The 26,360-nt window shown below is 57.9% G+C and overlaps 2 protein-coding genes across 3 annotated transcripts; one reads left to right on the top strand and one right to left on the bottom strand.

Moving 5' to 3' along the window:
- The first annotated feature begins 393 nt into the window (after positions 1–393).
- DBNL (drebrin like) lies at positions 394–20,827 on the top strand. The gene is made up of 14 exons (XM_068920968.1): positions 394–562; positions 2,399–2,454; positions 5,357–5,469; positions 6,049–6,123; positions 7,008–7,154; positions 8,661–8,738; positions 10,042–10,193; positions 11,537–11,591; positions 12,203–12,277; positions 12,642–12,744; positions 15,043–15,195; positions 16,943–17,049; positions 19,058–19,163; positions 19,787–20,827. Exons 1-14 carry the CDS (start codon positions 480–482, stop codon positions 19,924–19,926), a joined length of 1,443 nt encoding a protein of 480 aa, XP_068777069.1. The 5' UTR covers positions 394–479; the 3' UTR covers positions 19,927–20,827.
- Positions 20,828–22,121: 1,294 nt separating this feature from the next.
- Positions 22,122–26,360, bottom strand: CAPG (capping actin protein, gelsolin like). 2 transcript variants are annotated; one of them, XM_068920616.1, is made up of 10 exons: positions 26,240–26,360; positions 25,353–25,382; positions 25,104–25,273; positions 24,876–25,030; positions 24,024–24,191; positions 23,795–23,944; positions 23,609–23,701; positions 23,186–23,318; positions 23,017–23,105; positions 22,122–22,945 (listed from the first exon to the last, which is right to left on the bottom strand). In XM_068920616.1, the coding sequence occupies exons 2-10, from the start codon at positions 25,373–25,375 to the stop codon at positions 22,880–22,882; spliced, it is 1,047 nt and encodes a 348-aa protein (XP_068776717.1). In that variant the 5' UTR covers positions 25,376–25,382; positions 26,240–26,360; the 3' UTR covers positions 22,122–22,879. The 2 variants fall into 2 exon arrangements, with proteins under 2 accessions (XP_068776717.1, XP_068776718.1); XM_068920617.1 differs by having other exon boundaries at positions 25,104–25,276; positions 26,240–26,346.

Below are 26,360 nucleotides of genomic sequence, written 5' to 3'. Positions count from 1 at the left end.
CCAGGGCCCCACTGGTGTCCCCAGGGCCGTGCTGGGGCAGGGTGTCCCCAGGGCCCCACTGGTGTCCCCAGGGCCCCACTGGTGTCCCCAGGGCCGTGCTGGGGCAGGGTGTCCCCAGGGCCCCACTGGTGTCCCCAGGGCCCCACTGGTGTCCCCCGAGGCCGCGCTGGCAGGGGGCGGCGGTGGCAGTGGCGGTGCGAGGCGGCCGGGAGGCGGGAGAGGGGGGGCGTGACGGGGGGCGTGACGGGGGGCGTGACGGTCGGAGTGGTGGGCGGGGCGGCGGCGGGGCGGGGCGGTTCGTGGGGGCGGGGCGGGGCGGTGAGGGGGCGGGGCGGCGAGGGGGGCGGGGAGGGGGGCGGGGCGGGGCGGCTCGGGGGCGGGGCGGCTCGGGGGGCGGGGCGGGGCGGCCCGTGGGGGCGGGGCGGGGGGCGGTGGTGCCGGTGCCGGTGGCGGGCGGGGGCGGAAGCGGCGGCGCTGCCATGGCGCTGAACCTCAGCAAGAACGGGCCGGCGCTGCAGGAGGCCTACGGGCGCGTGGTGGCGGCCGGCAGCCCCACCGACTGGTGAGGGCCCGGCCGGGCCGGGGGGGCCGCGGGGGGCCTCTGGGGCGGGGGGGGCCTGGGGTGGGGGGGATCGGGGGTGGGGGGGATGTGAGGGGATGTAGGGGGGTTCTGGGGTGTTGGGGGGTGTGGGGGTGTTGGGGGGATGGGGGGGTGTGGGGGGAGGAGGGATGTGGGGGTGTGGGGAGGGATGTGGGGTATGGGGGGTGTAGGGGGGATGAGGGGTGTTAGGGGGTGTGGGGAGGAGGGATGTGGGGGTGTGGGGGGAGGAGGGATGTGGGGGGGATGTGGGGGTGTGGGGGGAGGAAGGGTGTGGGGGTGTGGGGGGATGTGGGGGTGTGGGGGGTTCTGGGGTGTTGGGATGTGAGGGTGTGGGGGGAGGAGGGATGTGGGGGGGATGTGGGGGTGTAGGGGGAGGAGGGGTGTTAGGGGGGATGTGGGGAGTGTAGGTGGGGGATGAAGGTTACAGGGGTGTGGGGGGGATGTGGGGTGGAGGGATATGGGGGTGTAGGGGGGATGAGGGATGTGGGGTTGTGGGGGGGGATGTGGGGTGGGGGGATACGGGGGTGTAGGGGGATGAGGGATGTGGGGGTGTGGGGGGGGATGTGGGGTGGGGGGATACGGGGGTGTAGGGGGGATGTGGGGTGGGGGGATATGGGGGTGTAGGGGGGATGAGGGATGTGGGGATGTGGGGTGGGGGGATACGGGGGTGTAGGGGGGATGAGGGATGTGGGGGTGTGGGGGGTATGTGGGGTGGGGGGATATGGGGGTGTAGGGGGGATGAGGGATGTGGGGATGTGGGGATGTGGGGTGGGGGGATATGGGGGTGTAGGGGGATGAGGGATGGGGGGATGTGGGGGGATGTGGGGTGGGGGATACGGGGGTGTAGGGGGATGAGGGATGTGGGGGTGTGGGGGGTATGTGGGGTGGGGGGATATGGGGGTGTAGGGGGGATGAGGGATGTGGGGATGTGGGGATGTGGGGTGGGGGGATATGGGGGTGTAGGGGGATGAGGGATGGGGGGATGTGGGGGGATGTGGGGTGGGGGATACGGGGGTGTAGGGGGATGAGGGATGTGGGGGTGTGGGGGGGATGTGGGGTGGGGGGATACGGGGGTGTAGGGGGGATGTGGGGTGGGGGGATATGGGGGTGTAGGGGGGATGAGGGATGTGGGGATGTGGGGTGGGGGGATACGGGGGTGTAGGGGGGATGAGGGATGTGGGGGTGTGGGGGGTATGTGGGGTGGGGGGATATGGGGGTGTAGGGGGGATGAGGGATGTGGGGGTGTGGGGGGGATGTGGGTTGGGGGGATACGGGGGTGTAGGGGGATGAGGGATGTGGGGGTGTGGGGGGGATGTGGGTTGGGGGGATACGGGGGTGTAGGGGGATGAGGGATGTGGGGGGGTGGGGGGTGTGTAGGGGGATCAGAGATGGGGGTGTGGGGGGATGTGGGGGTGTAGGGGGCTGAGGCGTCTGAGGGTGTTGGGGGTCATGTGGGGGCTCTAGGAGGCTTGGGGCGAGGGGGTGTCTGCGGCTGGGTGAACAGGGGAGAGGGGGGGTTGTGGGGGTGTCGGGGGGTATCTTGAGGGATGCGGGCTGTATAAGGGGGTATATAGGGGGGATCGGGGATGCGGGGGGGGCCTAGGGGGACGGGGGGGGCGGTGGTGGGGGCGCTTAGGGGAGATGAGGCGCGTGGCTTGGGGGGCTGCGCGGGGTATGGCCCGGGGGGGCGGGGGGGCTCCGAAGCGGGCTGGCTTGGCGGGCGGCGCTGCCCCGAGGACCTCCGAGAGGGGCCGACCGCTTTGACGAAACCTCTCCCCTCCGGCTTTTTCATCTTAGGGCCCTGTTTACGTACGAAGGCAACAGCAATGATCTGCGAGTGGCTGGCTCGGGAGGTGAGCGTGGGTTTTTTTTGGGGGGGGGGGGGGGGGCGGAGAGGGAAGGCCGGCGGCCCCGGCGGCCCCGGCGGCGCGGGTTGGATTTGGGAAGGGCTTGCCTCGCCGAGCTCACGCGCTCTGGCTGGCGTCGCCGCTCTCGGCCCTTCTGGTGGCGTCCGGCGTCCGCCTGGAACAGCTCCAGCGACGGGGAGCTGCGCTCCCTCCCTCGCCCCGGCTCCCGAACGCAGGGTGTTTTCGGTACCGGCTCACCTCGGCGGCGGGACGGAGGGCGAGAGCCCGCGCGGGCGACTGCGGGGTGGTTTGCGCCCTTTTTTTTGAGGGCGGGGGGGGGGGGGGAAACGGGAACGGTCGCACGGTAGGAAAAGGGAGAAGAGCCCTGGGCGCGCGTTGAGAGCCGCGCGCGGTTCTTCCTTCTCCTCTCCTTCGTGTGCTGTTGTTTCCCTCTCTTCAGCGGCTGCTACGTTCAACCCTTGGACCTTCTTCCCCTTTTCGATCCTGACGTATTTGAGACCGCAAGCAGGGGTAACGCGACGTAAAAAAGCGCTGTAGGACGCTTCAAAGCTCGGCCTCTCGTGCTGGCAGTTTTAACTTGCTGCTGATAAAGCGTCTTTTCTTCCTTTCGTTCCCTGCTTTATGGGACGTTTTGCATCTGGTTGCTGGTTCGCACACAAATGCTTCTTAATGCGAAGCTAAAGCTGTTAAAAGGCGACGGACGCATCCAGGCGGGTTTCTTTGCTCTCTCGATTTGCATCCCTCAGCTCTGCTCCCTCGCTGCTTTCCTCTCTGAATTTGCAAGCGTTTTTCGCAGCCCACGAAGCGCTCGGCACCTTGAGAGCGCTTTGCTGGCTGACCGCAGCTAGGTGACGCGTTTCTGGGACCGATGCGGCTTCGCAGGGTCGAGCAAGCCAGGCGTGCCGTGGGGTTTTGCGTTAGGCCTTGCGTCCAGCGGAGGATGCTGTCAAACCGGGCCGGGGAGGCGTACCGCGAAGGCTGCCGAGGACGAGGACGGGACGGCCTGTGAACGCAGGCATGGCTGCGGATGATTAGATGTGGAATTGAAATGCAGGTTTGCTGTAGTCGAAGAGCGTGGAGGGAGAAATGTGTGGAAGAGGGCGATCTGAATTTAGGAACCGCGCAGGAAGTTAGGTGTTAACCGCTTAGCTCCCTGTCTTGGAGAGTTTTGTACGCCAATCAAAAGTACCTTAGGTTTTCGCGGGAAAACCTGCTCAGTTTGTGATCCAGGCGGTACGTAACTCCTGTGGACACCCACCCGTAGGTGCCAGTCTCCCTGGAGCCCTGACGTCTCTGCAGAGCTGTGCTCCTCCCTGCACTGCCCTTTATGTCCCTCCACCCTTCCGTGCCAGCCACAATCCCCGTTAAACATTGACATAGCAAACAGGCAAACGTGCTGGCGGGTAGCCCTGGGGCCCTTGGAAAGCCTGCCTCCGTAGCAAGGGTTTCCATCGGCCGACCAGCTCGAGTCTTTCAGGCGTACGCTTTTCTGTCGGGCTCGGGCTTGGAAACCACTGTGCCAAATTTAGAGACAAAGCGTAAATATTTAATTGTGGAGGAGAAAAAGATCTCTGGTCCTGCTGCAGTGCAGATCTAAACAGTCTCGACCGTGAAATTGCTACCAGTGTTTGATGGCAAGCGAGAGTTTGTTTTCTGTTTTTTTTAGGGGTCAGACAGACCAGTGTTGTAGGAGGAATCTTTGTGGGAATTTTTTTGAAATGAGAGCACATGTTTTTGCGTTTTTCCTCCTTTTCTGCTAGCTTTTTTGGCATACGGTTTTAGAGGGAGTGATGCTGTGGTTAATGGTGCAATGTAGCACTTTCCATCTGGGCCTTTGCACTCGCCCATCTTGCTCAACCTCTGCGCCGAGACTTTCAAAACTCCATCTCTGTGCAGAGGTAGGTTTTTCTTTTTCTGTCCCCAAGCTTGTAGCTGGGAGGAGACCTCCTTGCAATGAGGCTTTGCTTGGAAGGACCCTGCGGGCTTAAGGGCAGTGAGAAAAGCGCGAGGGCAGGAGTGGTACTAACTCATACCGTTGGTGAGCGGGAACTTGCACTGCCCCAGCGCAGTGCAGCGTCTCTGTTTCGTGTCAACTTCCCGTTTTACGAAGTAGCGCTCGTCTCAGCCTCTGTGGGCCTTATAAGGTGTGCTGTGAACAAGACAGCTCTCGGGCGTAGCTAGTTCCTCTGCAGCTTCTTGAGACGTCGCTGATCCTGCTGAGATCAGTAGCAGGACTCCCATTGAGCTTTTTTCTCATGGTGGAGGCGCTCACTGTAAGATCTTGCCGTGTGATTTCATGTAAGAACTTGTGGGCAGAGTTTACAGCCGTCTACTCTGGCTTTGATCGGCGCATTAACGTCTCTAATTAGCCTGGAACACATGACTACCTTCTTTCCTTTTGTATCTCTTCACTTGACTCGCTGTTATGGACCCGGGATGTTTCAGTATGCGTAGGTGTGCTTGTAGCAGTCGAGGTCCTGACAGCGTCTTTTTTGAAGAAGAGAAACTCTTGCTCTAAAGAGGGATGGGGGCGTGGGTGAGAGCTCGCTGACGCTCAGATCGCACACGAATGAGAAGATAATGGGAGGACTGGGGAAAACACGTGGTAAGAGGTGTCTGGCATAGGTTGGTTGTGCTTTTAGCATAGGACAAATCCAGATGTGCCCGTGCCTGGTCACACAACAGCAATAATCTCTAGTAAGCGAGCAGCCAGGAGGCTGCAACCTTTGCAGGCTTGGCTGTTTTCACCACACTGGCTGCCTTGAGATGCCATGAGACGAGTAACTTGTGATTTGTCCCCTTTCCCAGTGCTTGCCTGAAGCTCTCCTGCGTTGGCAAGTGCTACGTCTGCTTGCTTCACCCCCTTCTCCTTTCTCTCCTGGGGCAGATGGTGGCTTGGAGGAGATGGTGGAGGAGCTCAACAGTGGGAAGGTGATGTATGCCTTCTGTAGGGTGAAGGATCCCAACTCCGGCCTGCCCAAATACGTCCTTGTCAACTGGGTGAGTGAGGAGAGACCTTCTTCTTTCATAGGAGAGTCTCTCTTGAATCGTAGTTGCCAAACGCTCAGCAGCCAACATGTCAAATCCCCTCTACCAAGTTGTAAGACTGAGGATGTAATGTGTCCGCTGCTGTGGCTGCTGTCTGATATTAGAGGTCTATGAATGACCGAAAGGACCTGTCTAGAACAGGTTGAAAGAAACGGTTGAAGATCAGCAGGAGCCTGGAGCTCTCTTGTCGTGCAGCCATCGTCCCCGGGCAGGGGGCTTGCGACCTCCCTCCGGGCAGTGCTTGCTGCAGATCTGCTGTCGTGCAACAGCAGGCAGCTGGTAGCTTTGCAGGTTCAGGCCATGGCGTGTCGGCCCAGGGAGGCTGCAAGCCCCAGTATAGGATCCCATTCTCTGCGTCCTGCCTTATGCCGTAACTTTGCTCCAAGCAGTGGGCCTCTCTGGAGCCCTCCGCTTGGTTAGCGTGATGGCTGTGGAGATCATTTCTCAGGCCTAGATCAAGGTGTTGCTGCTATAAAAATAGTCTGGGATGGGACTTTCCGATAAGGAGGTCCTGATGATTTCTCTTTGCAGACTGGCGAAGGCGTGAATGACGTGAGAAAAGGAGCCTGCGCCAACCATGTCAGCACTGTAGCAAACTTCTTAAAGGTCTGTTCGTCTTTTCATTACATCCTCCCCAAATGGGTGGGCCCTGAACGAGGTCGAAGCCGTAGTGAGCCTGACGCACTGCATGGTTTATGCTGCTCTTCAGAGTGGCACAAAGACGTTTGCTTTCGATCAGGATCTTGGCCAGGAGAGATTTGGGAATGCTGCCCTCAGCACTGGCTGTCTTATTAGATACTCCAAAGCTGTAGCCCCAGCCTTTTAGCGTCTTTCCCACCAGGAAAGGGGCAAAGAAAAGTCACGGAGGTGTTATCGTTTCTCTTGAAACGCTGCTGGCAATAAGCCCCATATAGCTGCCAGCCACGAGGAGGCCTGCCACATCCAGTAGCTTCAATTGCTGCAGACGGACACCAGGTTTCGTTTAGACCAGGTATGCGTTTCAAAGGCTAATTTGCAAAGCAAACCTCTTCCTGTCAAAGATAGCTCAGGAGACTTCAGAAAAGGCAAGACGAGTTTCTTTCCCTCTAAACTTTTGCTTTTCCAGCATCGGATTATCTGCCCCCCTCTTCCACAGTGCGGTTGCAATTTCCAATGACCTCTGAAATGCTGCTGTGGCCTGAGAAGGAGGTATTGTGAAGACTTGTCACTATAAAGACTCTGGTGTGACAGAGACCGCTGTCTCTTCCAGACCTTTCCTTCCTTTGGTCTTTCCAAATGGAACCAAGTTAGTTACCTCCACGTAGCTTGTAGCTTGGTTGAGTAGCGATGTTAGAGCTGGCTGTGACTGGTGACCTCCCTTTGTCACTTAAACCCTTTTCCTTCGTTCAGGACCTCCAGGAACATAGCTGGGACCTGGCAAAGTCATAATCATGGATTCAGTGGCCTCTCGAGTCACCTCTCCTCCTTGTGTTGGCTTTCTCTGTGCTCAGGGGGCTCATGTGACCATAAACGCTCGTGCCGAGGAGGACGTGGAGCCTGAACTCATCATGGAGAAGGTTGCCAAGGCTTCTGGGGCAAATTACAACTTCCACAAAGAAACCAGCAAGTTCCAGGATTCGGGCCCTCAAGCTCCAGTGGTGAGTTCATTTCCTGGGAGCTTTCTAGGTCCCGCTGGGCTCAGAGCGTGGGAGCACTGCCTGCAGCATTCAGTAGGGGCAGGCAGTACCTGGGACAGCCCTGACCCCGCAGTAATGGGATGGAAAGGGCTTCATGTACTTTGACGTGGCAGCAGAAGCCCTACTAATTTTGCCCAGGGCCATTTTTTTTCTCTGGCTCCTTCCAGAGCGAATCAGAGCAGGAGAATTGAGCTGAGCATGCCATGAGATGGTGGGAGTGCTCCTGCACCTGGACAGAGATGAAGTGTCCTCGCAGCGCAGAGGGTTATGAAAAACGGAAAGCCTAAGCTCTCTTCCTAGCCTCTACCATTTCCTAAGCAGGGCTGATCCCTCCTGTTCTGTTCAGGCTGAATTTAGTGATGCAAAAGCTCCAGCATTTGACATCACCGTGTGTCTGTAAGGTTTGGAGGCTCTGCCATGCTGTGGTGAAGGCAAGGGTTGGGGAATAAGAAGTGTTGGTGCAGCAGCGTTTTGACCTCCTTGCAGACTAAAACTGAGGCTTCCTCCTTGTTCTGTGGTGTCGAGTGTGGAGCTGGCCAGAGATCTCAGCAACTTCCTTTCTGTCAACATGGAAATGTTTTGTAGGAAGGGGGTTTTTAACACAAACACACCAAACAAATGAGGTTTCTCAGCTGTACAAGGGAGAAACTCAGTTACACACGCTCTCTAATTCTGACTCACTTGACCCTACTCTGAAATGCGGGCAGAGAGAAAACCTAAGCTGTGCGAGACCTGTGTTCTGCTCCTTGCCTTGCTTTGGTGCAGCAATGCCAGGTTTTGAAATGTCCTGATCACTTCTTTGCTGGCTGCTCTGGCCTGGGCTCCTCAGCGTTTTAGCAACCTAATTTTTGCTTGAGGCGAGATGAAACCGAGCTTGGAAGTCCCTGTTCTTGGTAACGTGCAGATCTTTGGGTTTTGGCCAGTCTTTCTTTAAAGGCTGGGGTAAAGCATCAATTTATAGCAACCTTAAAAAAAGACACAGACTCTGCCAAACACTGACCAAGCTATGCATCTCAGCTCTGTGCTGGGGGAGAGCTGATTTTGCAATTATATTTTTATATCTCAAAGTGCCTCTTTTCCTTTCATTGCTAAATCTCTTCTATTGATCCTGTCACAGGGCAAAGCCGTACTCCTTCGGTAAGTATTTGTCAGTCTTTCCCATTTGGGCACTTTTTGCCTTTGTTCTGCCTCATTTTGCCTTTATAAAGTGTGCTGGCAACCTCACGTTTCTGCGTTCAACGCAGTCTGCAGGCTCTTGGCTCCCCAGGGCTGGATGCCCCCTCCCAGGAAAGGGGGAGAGGCTCTGGCCTGTCCCGTAGTCACTTTGTCGGGAAGCTATGAGGACAAATTTCTGCAGAGGAACGCAAAAGGCAGAGGGCTGCCTTGCCAGCCGGCTGCAGTTTGATAACTGGCTTGAGATTACCCAGTGATTCGCTCTCACACGTGCCTTTTTCTGCCTCCCTCCAGGGCTCTGTCTATCAGAAGACAAATGCAATGTCTGAAATCAAGAGAGTCAATAAAGACAATTTCTGGGCTAAAGCTGAGGTGAGTGCCGCAACTTCTCTTCAGTGGCAAGGTGTGAGTAAGACAAGGTGTTTGGATTTAGCTGGAGATTTCTCTCGCTCTTTCTGCCTCTTCCCTCTCTGGGCCCGGGCTCTTCTGGCTCACTCCCAAGTGCTTCCAGCTCCTGGGAACAAGAAGCTGTTTCTCTCCCTAGAGAGGAGGCTGCTTTAAACAACGTAACAGGAACTTGCTGAAAGCAGTTCTCCTTCCAGGCCTGAGGTTCCCAGTCTCTCTCTTCTTGCGGCCTCAGGTCTCCAGCGTGGCTGGGCCGGCAGTGACCGTTCTGGCTTTGCATCCCCACTCAGTGGTGGGGTAGTTCTTGGTTGCAGTGGGATGCGGCTGCTGTGGCAGGTCGTGTTTGCCGGTGGGCTGACGTTTCTTGGGAAGCAGAGCTGCTGAACCCGGAGCCGGCACTCTCTGGAGCTTCCTGGAGGTGTCAAGCGGGTAGATTTAGAGGGACTTTCGACAGAAATAAGCTGTCAAAGAGCCTCCCTGCTCTCTTCTTACTCAGATAACACTCAGCTGGCTTGAGATGCTTTTTATCTCGTGTTAGTTTGGCACAGTGCTGTTGGACAGGCGTAGGGGGAGAGGGCTGTGCTGCAGACCACCTCCCAGGGGATGTCAAACTCTGTGTCCCCATTTGAGTGAGGGCCTGATTTTTGACCCCTCTGAATGTGTCTCCCCAAGGCCTGAGCAACAGGGCAAGTCAGCTCTGTATTTGCTTCCCATTCAGATTGGGTTCTGCAGGGGTTTTAAGCTAGTTTAGCGATAGTGAACAAACCTGCCCTTAGCCGGCTGAAGAAGAGGCAAAGCCCTGGTGCGAGCAGTTTCAAGAAGTGCTTTTATGGTCTTCCTCGGAAAGGTGGTTCATCAGATGGGGAAGTGCAGCATCAGAGGAGCTGAGGGCACGTGTTTCCTCCTACTGAAGCTCTGCGGGGAGGTAATCCCTGGCAGAGGGCAGCAGGGGAGCCACAAGCTGCAACCCTGAAAGCGCTCTAGTTGCAGTGGCCAGCACGCTGGCATCTTCGGGGGGCCTGTCCTCAACCTGATCCTGCCCTGGGTCTGAAGGATTATGGGCTGCCAAGGCTGGGATCGGGGCTAACAGAACCTGGGGGTTGTTTTATGAAGCAGCAGCAAGGTGCTAAGGGTGCCACGCTCCTCAGGAGTTGCCAGTAGATCTGCCGTGCTGCCAGGTGGCAGAGCATAGCGTGGGATCCCCATAGCCGTGGGGATTTCTCAAAGCTGGCAGCATTAAAACCGCTACTCGATGCCTGTCTCCCCTTAGAAAGACGAGGAAAACCGCCGGCTGGAGGAGAAGAGGAGAGCAGAAGAGGAGCGTCAGAGGCTAGAAAGAGAGCGTCGAGAGCGGGAGCTGCAGGAAGCAGCTGGGCGTGAACAGAGATATAAAGAGAGATCCAGTGAAATCGAAGCCCAGAAGTGAGTCCCTGGCGCTGACGAGTGTTAGTAGCGATGCCCGGAGCCCGTCCTGCTCTCTGGGATCTCGCGGCTTTGCTCTCACCGGTGCTGTGCACCGGCAGGGCTGGCAGTCCTTGCGGTCCCGTTCTCAGCATCTCTTTTGAGCCGCTCTCCCTGCTCCAGCCTCTGTGCTGCCAGTGGAGGGGTTGTTCCCCGGTGCCGTAGGGAGTGGCGGATCGTGTCTGCACACCGTGCGGTGGCTCTGGCTTTTGGCTAGTTTCTCAGGTGCGTTTCCTACTGGTGCAATCACTGCAATTCCAGGAAAACTCCTTTAAAGTAGCAGCTGTTTAGGGGACCAGCCTTGACTTGCACTGAGGCACGCTCAGCCTGTTTGCCTCCACAGCACGCTGCCTTCCAGCACCCTCAAGCCACAGATCCGATCCTCTTGATAGTACCTGATGTGCTGTACAACCAGAACGTCAGCCTGGTCCTACGTGAGGGCGGCATAAAAACAAGTTGCGTTAGCATTCATTAGTCTTTCTGGAGTTGCGGTTGAGGTTTGGCCTGGTGGGACCACTGGTCTCACGCGCCTGTGAGCTGTTCTGGCTGGGTTTTCTCCAGCAAGCTCCTCAGATGGAGAGAGTATCTTTTCCCTGGCTGAACTGCAGACAAGCTCGGGTGCTTGTCCGACCTCACCTGTGGGTCTCCCAGCCTGCTCCCTTGGATCCTATGCCCAGGATCAAGTCCTCCCTTTGCAGGGTGCTTCCGAAAGATGGCATCGAACCCCGCCGTGGCCACCATTCATGGCGTGCCAGAGGCCGGGGCTGGCTGGTGGAAGGCTCTGCACCCTGCAGAATGCAGGAGGCTCATGCGGAGACAAGCATTGTGCTCTGTCTGCTTATTTCCTTCCTCTCCAACCCTGGCGGGGTCCGAGGGAGCCTTGTTAGGTTGTAGAGGTCACTCCTCCGAGCAGGAATGGGCACTGCCTTCCTGTTTTGAGAACTGATGGGGAAGTCCAGCCTGGCCCCTCTATGCCGGATGTTCTTTTCCATACCCCTGAAGGAAGAAACTTCCCTGGCTCAATTCCTCCTCTCTCGAAGTAGTGGAAAGCAGCTCCTGCTGCTCTCTCCTCGCTGATCCCTCCTGTGCAAAGAGAGGGGGATTGCCTTTGGTGAGCTGGCCCATCTCCTGGTCCTGATGCGAGAGGGAATGTCCTTCCTCGCTAGCTGGCTCCAGGAGGAGGAGGGAGGTTGGTCTTCCCCGTGTAGCTGTAGCGGTGGCGAGATCCCAGAGCAGCCCCCCAAGCAGAGCGAGCCGCTCGCCCTGCCTGTTGGTTAACCGCGGTTTGTCTTTTGTCACCTCAGGAGATTCCAGCAGCAGCAGGAAGCAGAGAACAGGGACAAGGAGCAACAGCAATGGGTGAGGTTCAGTGTTGTCCCATTTGGCGAGGCTTTTTACACGTCCCCCGCGATGGAGAGGAGCTGAGCTCTCCCGCCAGAGAGGGTTTCAGGGTCCCGCGGTGCGGACCGCGTTGGCGGCAGAGGCAGGCAAAGGATAAAGCAGCTGGTTTATACCTCTGTGAGTTGAGATGTGAGCCATGGGCGCGGGAGTCAGGTGCCACGCGCTGCTCCCCTAGGTCTCGCGCTCAATCCCCACTTGCGCTGGCGGCGTGTCTCCGTGCTCCCCGCTTTGCAGGGCAGGCGGGGGGCTGTCCTGCAGCTGACAACTAGTCCAGCCACAGTCTCTGGGGAAACCGCTGGCTGCAGCAAGTTTAAAACTCTGCTGCCTTTCACCTGCTTGGCTTCGGGGCCATCAGGTGAAGAGCCCAGGGATATTGGGGGAAACCAAGCCATAATCCTAAGCCCAACCCAGCAAACCTCCTGCGTGTCCCTTCTGAATGCTTCCTATTTACCTGCCATCACTATTTCTCTTCCTTGTTCCCATTTCTCTGGCCTTGGGGGATGGATGGAGAAGGAGGGGGTTGCCCTTGTGCTTGCGGAGGGTGTAACAGACCCTCTCTTGTGCCACAGAAGGAGCAAGCGGAGGAGTACGAGGCCAGGCAGCGGAAGGGCTTCAAGAGAAGCGAATCTGTGGAGAAAGCCCAGGTACGTTGCAAGGAGCTCGAGTGCTTTGCCCCGTGGCTGCTGGCCGCGTCGGCTCGGCTCTCTGCTTTACGCAGGGGTAGGGGATGCTGTTCCTAACCTCCGATCTGCTGCCTTGGCAGTGGCTTCAGCAAGGTTCGCGGTGAGCGTTAAGGAATGCCGGGAGCCGCGTTGGTTTCCTTTAGTCTAGAAGGGGCCACTGTAAGGCGCGGGATGAATTTGGGGGCAGCCACGCTGAGACGCACACGCGGCCCAGCGCCGCAGGGCCGGGTGGCGGGAACGACGGTCCCCTTCCAGCTTTTCCAGCCTTCGCTGGAGTACATAGCTCGGGTTGACCTGGGCGCCTGCGCGCTTTTCCTCTTCGCAGGAGGCTGCGTCGCTGATAGCGCAGAGGTCAGTGAACCCCCGGGACATCTTCAAGCAGAGAGAGAGGTCTGCGCCTGCGGACGTGGTGACGGCTTCCCAGCCAGGTAGGAAGCAGGGCTGAAACATTGATAGCGAGAGCTGTGCCGCCTGTGAGATAAGCTGTGAGGCAGCTCCCGTTCCCTGCAGGGGAGACACGTCTCCACACCCTGTAAATCTGTGCACAGAGAGTGCTGCTGGGGGTGGGCTGATGTAGGGGTTTTATCAGCACGTGTTTGGGATGGGTGTGTTACCCATCAGTGTCACGGTTTCAGCTGAGCACTGATAGCTCTCATCACACGTCGTCCTCTGTGCTGTCGGCAGAGCAACGTCTAATGCCAGGTTTGCCAGGCGTTTGGCTCTTTTCTTCCCTTGTGGACTGCGTGAGATTTTAAGAGCCAAGATTGACGTTTACCATGCTTGGACTCCACTCCTTGAAGCTTAAATTTTTTTCTTATTTTTAAATGAAAATTAAATATATTTAATTTATAGTTATTTTTATAAAGCCGGAAAGGGACCGCTGTCATAATCTTTCCCGGCTGCCATAAATTTCGCTTTTTCTTCTTGCCCGGGGATTTGAACCAAGCAGGTCTGCATCCCTTTAGAGGAAGACCAGCGTGACATTTCAGATACAAAACCAGGAAGCTGTGAAAACTGAAGCTGAAACTGTAGTCAAGGAAGTTGCTGAGAACACGTGATACACCTGAATGCGTAGCTCCTTCTCAGTTAGCTTAACCTCCTTAAAAGTAGCTTGAATTAATAATTAAGAACAAGCATTTTTTATTTTGCGATAGGGCTTCAAATGAACTTTCTTGTGTAGACAAGCCATCAGTGGGGCCGGATGAAATGGCGTATGTTCTTCAGAGGAGATGCTGGGATTATGTCTTTCTTGCTATTTAAATACCACTGGGGAAGGGTGATTTTCTGAGGGTGAGAAACCGCTCTGGATTTCCCTGCTTTGTGTTCGTGTGTGTGATGTTTTGCGCTGGATTGTGCTGAGCAAAGGAAGACAAATGCGCTGTTACTGATAAAACCCATGGGCTAAATCTGGGCTGATGAGTCTTAGGGAGCTGCTGATTGCTCCTTCACTGCTGCGCGCTGGGGTAGGGCTTGTCTTATAAATCTGTTCTGTTTTTGTTTGCGTTTAGAGGCAATTGATGGGTTAGATAACAGCAAAATGAAACCTTCTGCCAAAGGAAAGTACATTGACTTAAAAGGCTGGCAGCAGTGAATTCGCCTCCTTCCCCTCCCAGGCCTAACGTCTGTGAAATTCAGGGTGCTGCGAAAATCGCTTCTGACTGCCCGGAGAGCGACAGGCGGGGGAGCTGGGTGGTGGTGTCCTTTGAGCTACTCTTTCTCCCCCAAATTACTTCTCTTTTGCTCGGCTGAAGCTAGTGCTGTGACCAGTAGACAGACTTGTTTTCCAGAGCTGGGATTAGAGCTGGAAAATCGTGCTGGGAGGATAACTGAGCAGCGGGAGCTTCAGGGAAAAAGCACCCAACAACACCCTTTGGGGATGGACGCAGTGACTTTTGCCTGCTGCTCCCTGCGATGGTGCAGCTGGGGTGTCCTGGGGGCACGCTCTGCCGATGCCCTGGGTGCAGGGTCGCGGCAGGCTCCCGGGTGAGCAATTTGGGCTTTGGCAGTTTTCTCCCTTAAAAGCGAGGAAGTTTCACACCAGGAGCAGGCAAAAAAAAAAAAAGCTGTTCGTTTCCATCGCGGAAAGGGCAGCGCTCATCGGTCCCCGCTGCCTGGGTGTGACGGTCTCTGATCGCTGCCATCGGGCAGGAGCCGTGCCTCGCTCGGCGTGCGGGCCGGGCAGCGGGGCCAGCTCCTGGCTGAGGCTGTCAGCTGGGGAATCGCAGTCTCGGGAAAGGGCTGGGAGTCAGAGACGCGGAGGTCTCTGCAGCAGACTTCGATGCGGCTTCTGCGAGACAGCCCCGTGCGCCCAGCGCTGCTGCAGCCGGCGGGGAAGATAGCAAACGCGGCTGCCCGTTCTCTCTGCGGACCGTTTCGCTGAGCTGCGAGGGGTTCCCGTGGGGAGAAACGTGTCGCCCAAGACCTCGGTGTGCGCCCTGCGTGAGGGGCACAGAGAGAGGCTCCCTAAATGCCCTTCTTTCGGGTGTTTCTCACCTAGGACGGCCGCAGCTTCACGGATGTCTGTGATGGATGGTGCCAGGCTGTAACCCTGGAGTTGTGCCCTGGTACCGGGTGACAAAACTGTATAACGAGCAGCCGTGTGGCTAGGGCACGAGCGGCCGAGCCTCACGCGCCCAGCGGAGAAGCGCTTGCGGCATGCCCTTGCAAACCAAAATCTGAGAGCCGTTTGACCCTCGCCCATTTAGCCTGTTTGACTTCCTTCCCAGGCAAGCTGCGCAGCCCCTTCCTTCAGAAGGAGATCAACTCTGTGCCACCTCCTGCCTCTCCTGTCTCATCGGCTGCGCGGGACACTCCTTCGCCCTCCTTCGCCCACCCCTCTGCTCGGGAGACGCCTCCAACCTCTCCGGTACCTGCATCAGGTGTGTTGCTTTGCTTCCTCGCTTACAGAAAGCTTGTCGCTTTGCCTCTTCAAATAGGACCTGGAAATATTAAGGCCACTCTGGGACTTTCCGTTCCTTCCCTGTCTTTGCATGACAAATCTCGTTTAGGCCAGAGACTCTGCATGCTTTGTCTCGTGCCGGAGGGGCCAGTAAGGTCTAAATGTGACCCCGAAACTGGAAAATGAGGTGTGTTATTGCTGCCTGGTGGAGAGGTCCCTTCATTTCCTTCTTGGACTGACTAGGAGATGCTGCAGCCAAGGGGATGAGGACATCTCCTGGCTGAAATGATGAAATTCAGCCCTATGGACCGTGTGCACCCTCAAAGCCTCTGTCCAGAGCTCTCGCTGCAGAACCAAAGGACAAAGTTTTGAAGTTCAGGCCCTTTCCAAAATGTCTTCAAGACCCAGCAAAGGAAGCTTTTTAGCCCCAAGCAGTGATTTCCTTCTGGACAGCAGAGCGCAGTTGCAGCAGTCAGCTCTAGCAGTTGTATTTGGTTTTGGGCAGGTAGTTGGGGTTGAGTTTAACCGCTGCAGTAGAGGCCAGAGGATTTTCATGTGTTCTTCATACAGGGCGCACAGCTCCAAGGGCTGCAAGTGGGTGCTGCGCCCCAGCCTGCTCCATCTACCTGGGCGTTGCTGCCCTCTCTAGCAGGGCTGGGGTGCTAAGAGGGCTGGAAGGATCACGGGGTTTGTGTGGCAGCAAGGCTGCAAAGAGCTTTCTCTACACGTGGTGGGATGTCATGTCCCCTTTCGAGCATCTCTGGTGGTTTGGACGTGCAGAGCAAGTCTGGAGAAGGGTTGGTTGTATCCAGAGGGTCTCCTACCACGCCATGGGTCACATGCAGGCAGAGTGCCTGAGCAGGCCTGGTCTGCGGGTCCCTCTTCTTCTAGAAGGGCTGTGTGGTTTAATGTCCCCAGCTTGTCCCCAGCTAGGCGGGCTGCTGGCTTCCCTCTGTCCTAAGGCAGCTCTGGAGCTTTGCTTCGGGCAGGTGGGAGCAGGCAGGAGGCCTCTCCAAACTCTCTTTTTCCTGTTTCCCAAATGAGTCAAAATGTTCTTGGTTAAAAACCAAAGACCTAAACCCCTCTGCTTGGTTGCTTCAGCAAAATATTTCAGCCTGAAACAAATTTCCTTTGGTGAAACAAACCCAGTGTTGTTTCAGGCTGGCTGGATACTGCTTTCTCAGTTGTGCTCCCCACCACCACTCCCGGCCACTAGGTCACAGGGACAAATCAAGGGACTGCTGAGCTCCGGCTGTCCTTGGATTGCAGTCACCGCTAGATGCTGCTCTTGCCCAGGGACTCTGGGAGGCAGAAGGGATAGAGCCAATCCTTCTCCATCAGGTTTGATGCTCGCCACAAAGCAGCAGAGTCCCAGCTTGGTTCGTTAGTCTTCTGTGTTTTGGGACAGGGAGGATTACTTGTTAGAAAAAAAAAAAACTGGTTCATAGGTTAATCTTGAACAAACGTATTCCCTTTCCCCTTGGAGATCCTGGATCTCTCCTTCGTCCTTTTTATCTTTCCCTAAATCCGTGCTCTCTCCGTCTCCATGTTTGCGCTTGATGAACCCATCCCCTCTGCAGGGCAGGAGACCCAGGTGGTGCGTCATGAACGTCCAGCTCATGCAAGAAGTTTGGTGGCTCTTCAGCCTGGTGGGGAGGACTCAGGAGACAGTGTGAGGTTTTGGTGACAGATTCGCCCTTGTGAGATAACTGCGTGTTTCTTCTCAGGGCAAGACGATGGGTATGGTTCAAGCGTGCCAGTTTCCCGCGCGGAAGAGGCAGACCTGTACGAGGAACCGCCTGACCAGTCGGCCATCTATGAAGAACCCCCCCAGGTTGGTGGTGTTACGCAGGGGAGGTTACGGGGCCCTGGGTGTGAAAAGGGCACCTGAGATCTCACTGGGATCCTTGTGCGAAGGAGCATGACTTTATCTCTTTTTAGATAGAGATAAAGCACGATAAGATAAAAGATAAAGCATGACTTTATCTTTTAGGACTCTATATAAAGTCTTGAACCCTCGTATAAGCATCTCATCTCTCTGGGTGCAGATGTAGCCTCTGACTGGTGCTCAGAGCCGAGTTACGTGTGCTAAAATCAGTAGGAAACCAAATCAAAAAAAAAAAAAAAAGGGAGGAAAAAACCCAACCCAGAATTCACAGGCTGGAGCCAGCTGCTCGGGCTGCGACTGTGGTGTGCGTGAGTGTGGCGAGGGGAGGCTGTTGCATCGCTTCCTGATGGTGACAGCCAGAGCCGCTGACGCTGAGCTCCTGTTATCGATCCTGTTATCTAAACCGTGTGGTTTCTTAGGCTGATTTTACTGCACGTTTCCTTGGAGCCCTTGAGGAGGGGTAAAGAGCGGAGAATCTCTTTGAGCATGTTTGCCAAAGCAGTTTCTGCTCCAAACAGGCACGTCCACAAACAGCAGAGCCTAAAAAGCCTAGCTGTTCTCAGCGTGCGCTGTCAGATTCTCCAGTGCCTAATAACGGGCTTGTCTCATGCTGCAGTATTTCTCTTGGGGATGTGGTAGCCATTTGGTTTTCTGTCCTCTATTCAGCTGCCCTTTTTTTCCCTCTCCACAAAACTGTAAACATTTCCAACAGCCTTAATTCTCTAGTTGTTGAATTTATCTGAAAGTGTCCAGCTGGTTCAAAAGGAACAGGAGGTCGAGTGAACAATTGCATAAGCCATAAGCCTTTCTGGGCAAAACAGAGGTAAAAAATCAGCCAATTTTAAAGCAGCTTAGGTCGCAAAATAGTAACAAGTGAGGTGTTTTGCACTGGAAGGATGCCTCAAGAGAATCCCTTTGGGATCTCTCTGTCACGCGGTATTAATGCCTTTCTTGGAGAGGCTGAAGCAGGCCTGGATTTTCTTTGCACAACTAGGAGATAGGGTTGGTAGGGAAATAAGTAGCCTTGCAGTCACATCAGTAATCTAGTGTGGGTTGCTTGGAAAACTGGATTTGGAGCTTGTCCAGCTTAAACAGGAAAGAGGCTTCAAAGTGGGGTAATGAACCACTGTCTGCAGTTAAAATCCCAGAGGATATGTATCAGCTTCCTGAAGGGTTGTCTGGTTCTGGTTGAAGGTTCTTCTGGTTGTGGTGACATGGAAAAGTTCGTCCTGCTGAGTTTTGCCAAGGAGGGGTTAGCAGGGAGCGGTGCCTCATGCTGGCGTTTCACCATTTTGTCCAAACGCGCTCGCCTGCTCTCCAAGCAGCAGTTGCTGGCTGCCAGGCAGGAGGCACCGCCAAATTGCTGCAAGTTTGTGAGCAAAACCGGAGCGCTCTCAGCCCCCACCTCCGTTACGGTGGTCGGTATCTGGCTGTCTCCGCCGTGCCACACTTCCTCTTGTTGCTCACTTGAGTGTTCGTGTCTCAGCTCTTCAGCGAGATGCAGTTGTTAAGTTAAAGCGTTCATCGCCTCCATCGTCTGGCAGCGGCGTTTTGTTGGACACGTGTAATGGCCTTCCTAGAGCCGGCATTTTTATTCTGCTGGGGCGTTTGGGATCTGATGCGCGCAGTTCTCCAAGGCTCGGGGGGGCTGATTTTTCAGGGCTGAGTCGCTAGTGCTGATGTGGGACGTGCACCTCAGCTGTGACAGTCAGCGTTTGCAGCGGAGGGTTCAGAACATGCCTGCAGAGCTCTCCCCCGAGGTTTGCAAGATGAGCTCTGCCTCATCTTGTTGCAACAGTTTGGTGCTACTTCCCCGCTACCTACCCAGTCCCCGGTGGGTTTGTGGGGCGATTCCCCAACCCACAGACCCTTGTTTTGGCTAACAAAGCGCGAGCTGGGTGGCCCAGCGTCGTTCACCCTATGAACACCCTTTGTGCCTCTCTCCTTCCTCAAGGAACAAGTCGACGATGCCAAATACGAATACCCTGTTGAGTACCAGCAGACGCCGGACCTGACGGGGAAGGGGCTGTGCGCTCGGGCGCTCTATGACTATCAAGCTGGTATGAGCTACAGAGCTTTGGTTTTCCCTGTGAACCGGGGTCGGTGTGGGTGTATTTGCTAGACCCAGTCTGTTCACGACAGCTAGACCCAGCTATAGAGATGGACCAAATTAAAACGCGTTGCCCCTCACGCTGGGCGAGCCCGCAGCAGGCTGTTACGTAGGGCATCTGCTCCGCTGCAGAAGCAAGCGAAGGAGTCCGATGTCTTCCCTTCTGCTCCCTAAAATCCCTTTCTTGCTTCCCTACTCTGCCTCCTGCCCTTCTGCCTCTGAGGCTGTTTTGCCCAAATCTTCACGTCCTTTAATTTTCCGGACCCATGGCATTTTACAGCGGTGGCGGATCTGAATTGCCGTTGTTTCCTCTTGCCTTAAAAATGCCGATCTGCTGCAAAAAATGGCTATCAAGAGGCAGAAGGCTCCGGTGGGACGCAGCCCGAGGGAAGTTGGCCAAACTGGAAAACCAAGAATGTCTTAGACCCCTTTCCTCCCTGGCTGGGAGAGTTATGTACCTGGCACAAAGATGTCCCTGGAGGAGGGCAGTGTGTTGGGAGAGTCTCCAGCAGTGCTGGGGCGCTCGGGCAGCTTTTGACGCCCTCCCTTCTCCTTCTCTCTGTCCCCTTTCAGCTGATGACACGGAGATCTCGTTCGATCCGGAGAACATCATCACCAACATCGAGATGATTGACGAAGGCTGGTGGCGTGGTTACGGTCCCGACGGCCACTTCGGCATGTTCCCTGCCAATTACGTGGAACTGATAGAGTAAGGGGGCCGGCGGGGGACGCGGCCCCCAGAAGCGCTCGCCTCCAACCCGATTCTTCCAAATAATGTGTGGCTTTTTTTTTTTTCTTCTTCTTTTTTTCAATCTTCTCCGAGTGAAGTGCCATTGCCCTGCTCCCTCGGCACCAGGGCTGACCCCGAGCGCTGCTCTCCTCTGCCCTCTCCCGTCCCCCTTAGCCGGCCCTTCGTAGCGAGGAAGGGTTCGATCCAGTCCTGAGAACCTGCAGTGCTGATCTCCTGATCTCCCCTTTGGTTTGGAGAGTGGATTCCCTTTTGGAAGGCAAGCAGGGATGGCAGATCCCTACGGAGCGTTCAGGGAACTAATCGCCTCTCCCCCGTTCTCCCAACGACCCCTCGGGCTCAGAGCCGGCATAGCCGTCACGGAGAACCCGCTCTCTCCGCTTCGGCTCGGCGGGGGAGGCTCTGATTTACGGTAGCATCTCACGAGGTCTAATACCACCCAGAGAGCCCAAACCTCGTGCCGCGAGGTTGCCACTGCCAAGACGAGCACGTGAGCGCGGCCAGGGCCGCGGTTGAGTACCCGCAGGCTGCCCTTAGAGCCCGTCCGCGGCACTGACGCGGAGAAAGGGGCTTCGCCCTTATTTTTAAGCAAGGAGGTTCTTTGTTCTTCTCCCTGCTGTCCCTAGGGAAGGGGTTTTCTTTGTCTTTCCCGAAACTGTGCTTTGGGGCTTTGAATCAGGTGCGGGCAAGCTTCTTTGCAGGGGAGATCAAACAAGGCCAAAGTGTTTGGGTTTTTGGGGATTTTTGTTTGATTGTTTGTTTTTTCTTAATGAAAACCTCCCGGGGGGAGCGCGGGATTCCCCCATCCCTACGTCACCCCAAATTCACTGTGAACAAGGAAGAGCCCAGGCTCGGCTGTCACCGTCCTCCCTCGTCCTTCTGAGTTTTGTTCTGTTTTAGAAATAGAAAGAAATCACGGTTTCAAAGACGCCGGCGGCCCGGGTGCTCCCCGGCCAGCGCATCGCTCGCGCGGCCGCCGGGCACGTCGCGGCTCCTCTGCGCCCGAGCGCCGGCCGGCCGGCGGCAGCGGGACCGGATCGCGGGCGTTTCCGCGCCGCCGGGGACCCCGTGCGCTTCGAAAGCCGTCGGGCGCGTTGCTTCCCCCCGGCTCGTCCGCGCCGCCTCCGTCGGCCTCCCGGTACCGTCTCGCTCCCTCGGGAGCGTTATAGCCAGAAACAATAATAAAAGGGCTTTCCTTCGGCGATGGCCGCAGCAGGATCCGGCCGTGCTGGTGCCCTTCGTTGGCGGCCGGCCAAGCCCCGCCGCCGACTCAGCGTTTCCCGAAATCCGTTCTTCCCTTTTATCAGTTTTTGCTTTTTTTTTTTTTTTGGGTCTCTTCCTGTTTACCAAAAAAAAAAAGCTGCGGCCGGGGCCTTGCCCGCCAGCGAGCGGGAGGGAGGGAAGGCGGCAGGCGGCGGTGACGCAGCCCGTGTCGTGCCTTGAACCGCGGAGCGAGGGTTGGTTTTAAGTGGAAAACAGCCCGGAGGCTCTGCAAACCTTCCAGCTCCATCCTCGCTCCCAGGTCGGGATGCGCCCAGCTCCTGAGCAGCGTGGGGGGGACCTGAGGGGGGACACGTTGTGCCGCGAAGCGCTCCACCGAGTTAAGAAATTAAGAGTTTTTAAGCAAGAATTGGGACGGGCACCCAATTTCGTTGCAGCATTGCACGTGCCTGGTGGAGACGGGGGCCCGGGGACCCCCCCTGTGGCCCAGCCTGGGCCTTAGGGGACCTTCTCGCATGCTCTGTGGGGACACCAGGGATGTGGGGACATGGGGAGTGCATATGGGGACATGGGGGGTTCGGGGACACGGGGGTTGCTGGGACCTCGGGGACAAGCTCAATTTGGGGCTGCTCTCACGTGGTGGGGATGGGCTTAGCCCGCAACCCTGGCAAGACGTACCGCTTCGACAACGAGGCACCCAGACCAGGCCTCCCCGGCTTTTGGCACCCATGGGTGCTGCCAGGCCCAGTGCAGCGGTGAGCGCATGCCCCGGGAGCCCCTGCAGGGCAGAGGCCTGGTGTGCTCATGACTTTGTCCTCCTTGCTGCCTGGCCCCAGCCCTGCTCTGTCCCCAGCTGTGTGTCCCTGCCTGTCCCCAGCCCAGCCCATGTCCCCCTGTCCCCAGGGCCAGCACCAGGCCCAGAGCAGTGAGACACAGGACTCAGAACCACTCCTTTATTCACCAGGGCCTGGGTGCAGGATGAGGGTGATGGCACGGGCATGGGGATGGCGTGGGCATGGCGTGGGCAAGGGGCTGGCATGGGCATGGTGGGCATGGGTGCAGCATGGGCATGGGGATGGTGTGGGCATGGCGTGGGCATGGGCACAGTGGTGGAAAACCAAGAATGCCATGGGCACCATGGTCATGGTGAAGGCATGGGGATGGTATGGGCGTTGACACATCAGGGACACGGTGAGGGCATGGACATGGTGAACACAGGGGGGATGGTGTGGGCATTGGTGCATCATGGGCATGGTGAGGGCATGGACATGGTGAAGGTGTGGGGATGGTGTGGGCATTGACACATCATGGACATGGGGACAGCATGGACATGATGAAGGCATGAGGATGGTGTGGGGATGGCATGAGCATAGCGTGGGCATGGAGATGGGGTGGGCATGGGCAAGGTGTGGGCACAGCGTAGACATGGGGATGGCATGGATGTGGTGTGGGCATGGGCAGGGTGTGGGCACGGCATGGGGATGGGGATGGTGTGGGGAGGTGCATGGCATGGGCAAGGGGATGGTGGGCACAGAGATGGCAGGGCATGGACATGGCATGTGCATGGAGATGGCATGGGCATGGAGATGGCATGAGCATGGAGAGAGCATAGGCATGCAGAAGACACCAGCACAGAGTGGGGGAAGATCCTGGCGCTGTCCCAGGCCTGGCGCTGTCGCTGCGTGGTGGCCGGTCTCTCATTTCCAGCTGCTGAAGAACTGCTTGAACAGGGGGCTCTCACGGCCCTGGGGCAGGATCTCCACCTGTGGGACAGGAACGGGTGACAACGCCGCACTGGGTCCTGTGGGCACCCTCACCCCAGCTCTGCACCCACCTGGGTCCGGGGCGAGTACCCCATGCGGGCGATGAACTCCTCGGCTACCCTGAGGGCCGCCTGGCGCTCCTGCTCGTTGGCCTTGCGCCCTGCAGATGGGGAGGTCAGAGCTGGCCCTGGGGCCACCCCTGGAGGTGGCCCCTGTCCCCTGTCCCCACCCAGCAGGCACCTTTCCACACGTAGATCTTGCCACAGGCGCCGTTGTCCAGCACGAAGCAGTCGTCGGTGCAGAGCAGGTCCTGGCTGAAGGGGCTGCTGGTTGCCACCTGGCTCAGGTCCATGCGCCCTGTGGCGTCCGACACCTGCCCGTGGCCATGGTGTCACCGTGGGGCCACCAGGATATCCCCCAGCTGAGCCCAGCCTGGTGGCCCCTCTGGGCACAATGGTAATGTCCCATGGCTGTGCCCAGTCCCATGTCCCCCCTGGGCCACCACTGTGTTCCCTGGCCATGCCCAACGTCATGTCCCCCCAGGGCCACCACGTGGTGTCCCCTAGCCATGCCCAGCCCCAAGTCCTCCTCAGGGGCACCACGGCATCTCCTGGTCATGCCTAGCCCCGTGTCCCCTCCCCCCCAGGGGCACCATGTCCTCGCCTTGTAGAGGACAGCCGCCCCTGCATTCTTCTGGTCGGCCATGACATCCTCCTCGGGGCTGCCCTCCTGCAAGGCGGGTTTGGGACCTAGCACCTGAGGAGGAGGAGAACATGGACATCCTAAAGCCACTGAGGCCAGCATGCGGGGACACCTGGGTCCACCCCCACCCCACTGTGCCCAGCGCACCTGGAGCATCTCGGGGGGCTCCTCGCCATCAGCCACAACCTCCACGTGGGCCTTGCCACGCCGCTCGCCGTCCCGGATGGCGGCAGCCAGGTCCTGTGCCTTGTTGCGCTCCAGCACGTTGGACTTGGCCCCGCACCACACAAAGATGCTCTGGAGGACGTGGAGAGGGACTGACATCACTGAGCCGGCCCAGCCCGTCGCGCCACCGCACCAGCAGCCCCAGACCCACCTCGCCCAGGTCGAGGATGAAGCAGTCACCCGTGTTGAAGCTGGCCCAGCTGAGGTCCCGCTCGCTGGCCCGGATGTTCCTCCTGCCCTTCACTTGGTAGAGCCGGCGCACGGGGCCCGAGGCGGTGGCCGGATGTGTGCTCCTGAATGCCGAGTCCACGCCGCCCTCCTGGGGGCACGGGGCGGGTGCTGAGTGCCCAGCTGGGGATGCCGAGCACCCATCGAGGATGCTGAGCAGCCAGCAGGGATGCCCAGCACCCATCAATGATGCCCAGCATCCGATGGGGATGCTGAGCACCCATCGAGGATGCTGAACAGCCAGCAGGCATGTCCAGCACCCATCGATGATGTGCAGCACACCTTGAGGATGCTGAGCACCCATCGAGGATGCTGAGCACCCAATAGGGATGTCAAGTGCCCAGCAGGGATGCTGAGCACCCAGAGGAGATGCTGACAACTTACTAGGGATGCCAAGCACCCAGCCAGGGTGCTGAGTACCTGGTGGGGATGCCAAGCACCAGTGGGGATGTGGAGCACCCATTGATAATGCTGAATGCCCAGCAGGGATGCTGAGCACCCATCAGTGATGCCCAGCACCTGATGGGGATGCTGAGAAACTGGTGGGGATGCCAAGCACCCAGGAAGGATGATAGGCACCCACCAGGGATGCTAAGCACCCATGGAGGATGCTGAGCACCCAGCAGGGATGTTGAACACCCAGCAGGGATGCTGAATACCCATCGATGGTGCCCAGTACCCACCAGGGATGCTAAGCACCCATGGAGGATGCCGCGCACCCTGTGGAGATGCTGAGCACCCAGCGGGGAGCCAACAGGGTGGCCGGGCGCCGTACCTGGTACTTGACGCCGCGGGGGAAGTACTCCATGAAGACGTCGGACTCGTTGCCCTGCACCTCGCGGTACTGCACGGGGCGCTCGTCCAGCAGCGCGTTGAGCTGGGTGGACAGCAGGGCGCAGGCGCCCTGCTCATCCCGCGACGAGTCCCGGCCTGCCAGGGCAAGGTCCCCTGAGCATGCTGGGCTGCACCGGGCCACCCTGTGCCACGCGACTCCGCGGCTCACCGATCCAGAGGTGCAGGTGGGCTCGCTCGTCAGGCCCGTTGTGCAGCACCAGGTAGGAGTCCCCCGAGCAGAAGATGCCCCAGGCGGCTTCGGGCACTGCCACAGGCTGCAGCTTCTCCACCCGCCACACGTGCAAGCCGGGCTGGGTGGCCGCGGAGCCGAAGAGCGAGCTGCTGCGGGTGGCGAGGGGCGGCTGTGAGGCGGGGGGCGGTGGGGGCGGCGGGGAGACGTGGCGGGGGCGCGTGGTACCTTTTGGGCAGCGGTGTGTACATGGCGGAGCTGGAGGGGAGAGGGGGGGGTTAGAGCGCAGCGGCCTGATGGAGAGACGGACGCCCCGACGGACCCCCCTGAAGGGTAGACAAATATCCTGATGGATAGATGGACACCCTGAGGGACACCCCAACAGACAGATGGACTCCATGATGGATAGATAGACCTGATGGACACCCTGATGGGTAGATGGACACCTCAACGGAGAGACGGACACCCTGAGGGACACCCTGACAGATAGACAGACAAGCTGATGGACACTGATGGATAGATGGACACCCCAACAGACACCCTGAAGGGTAGGTGGACACCCTGAGGGACACTCTGAAGGCTAGACGGGCACCCTGACAGACAGATGGACACCCTGATGGGCAGACGGGCTCCCTGACAGACAGATGGCACCCCAAAGGATAGATGGACACCCCAAAGGATAGACACACACCCTGATGGACACTCTGATGGACAGATGGACACCCCGACATACAGATGGATGCCTTGACAGATGCCTTAAAGGATAGACAGACACCCTGATGGACAGCCCAATGGATTGGTGGACATCCTGACAGACAGAGGGACGCCCCGATAAATAGAGACACCCTGATGGGCACCGCAACAGATAGAGGGACACCCCGACAGACACCCTGACTGATGCCCCAGTGAACAGACAGACACCCCAACGGATAGACGGACACCCCAACGGATAGAGGGACCCCCCCCCCGCCAGATAGACAGACACCCCGACAGACACACTGGCAGGGCGATGGACACCCGCGACAGCTGGACCGACACCTGGACCGACACCCCCAACGGGTAGGCAGACACCCTGACCGAGAGTCAGCCACTTGGACACCCCGACAGCCAGACACCTGCAAGATCGGCCGGACCCCTGGACGGACAGGCGACGTCCCGGCAGCCGGACCCTGGGGAGACACCGGGCAGCGCGGCGGCGGCGGGCGCGGAGCGGGGCGGGGCGGGGCCGGGGCGGGG

The sequence above is a fragment of the Struthio camelus genome, chromosome 27 (assembly GCF_040807025.1).
Source record: "Struthio camelus isolate bStrCam1 chromosome 27, bStrCam1.hap1, whole genome shotgun sequence".
NCBI classification, from domain to species: domain Eukaryota; kingdom Metazoa; phylum Chordata; class Aves; order Struthioniformes; family Struthionidae; genus Struthio; species Struthio camelus.
This window is presented reverse-complemented; position numbering and strand designations above follow the sequence as displayed.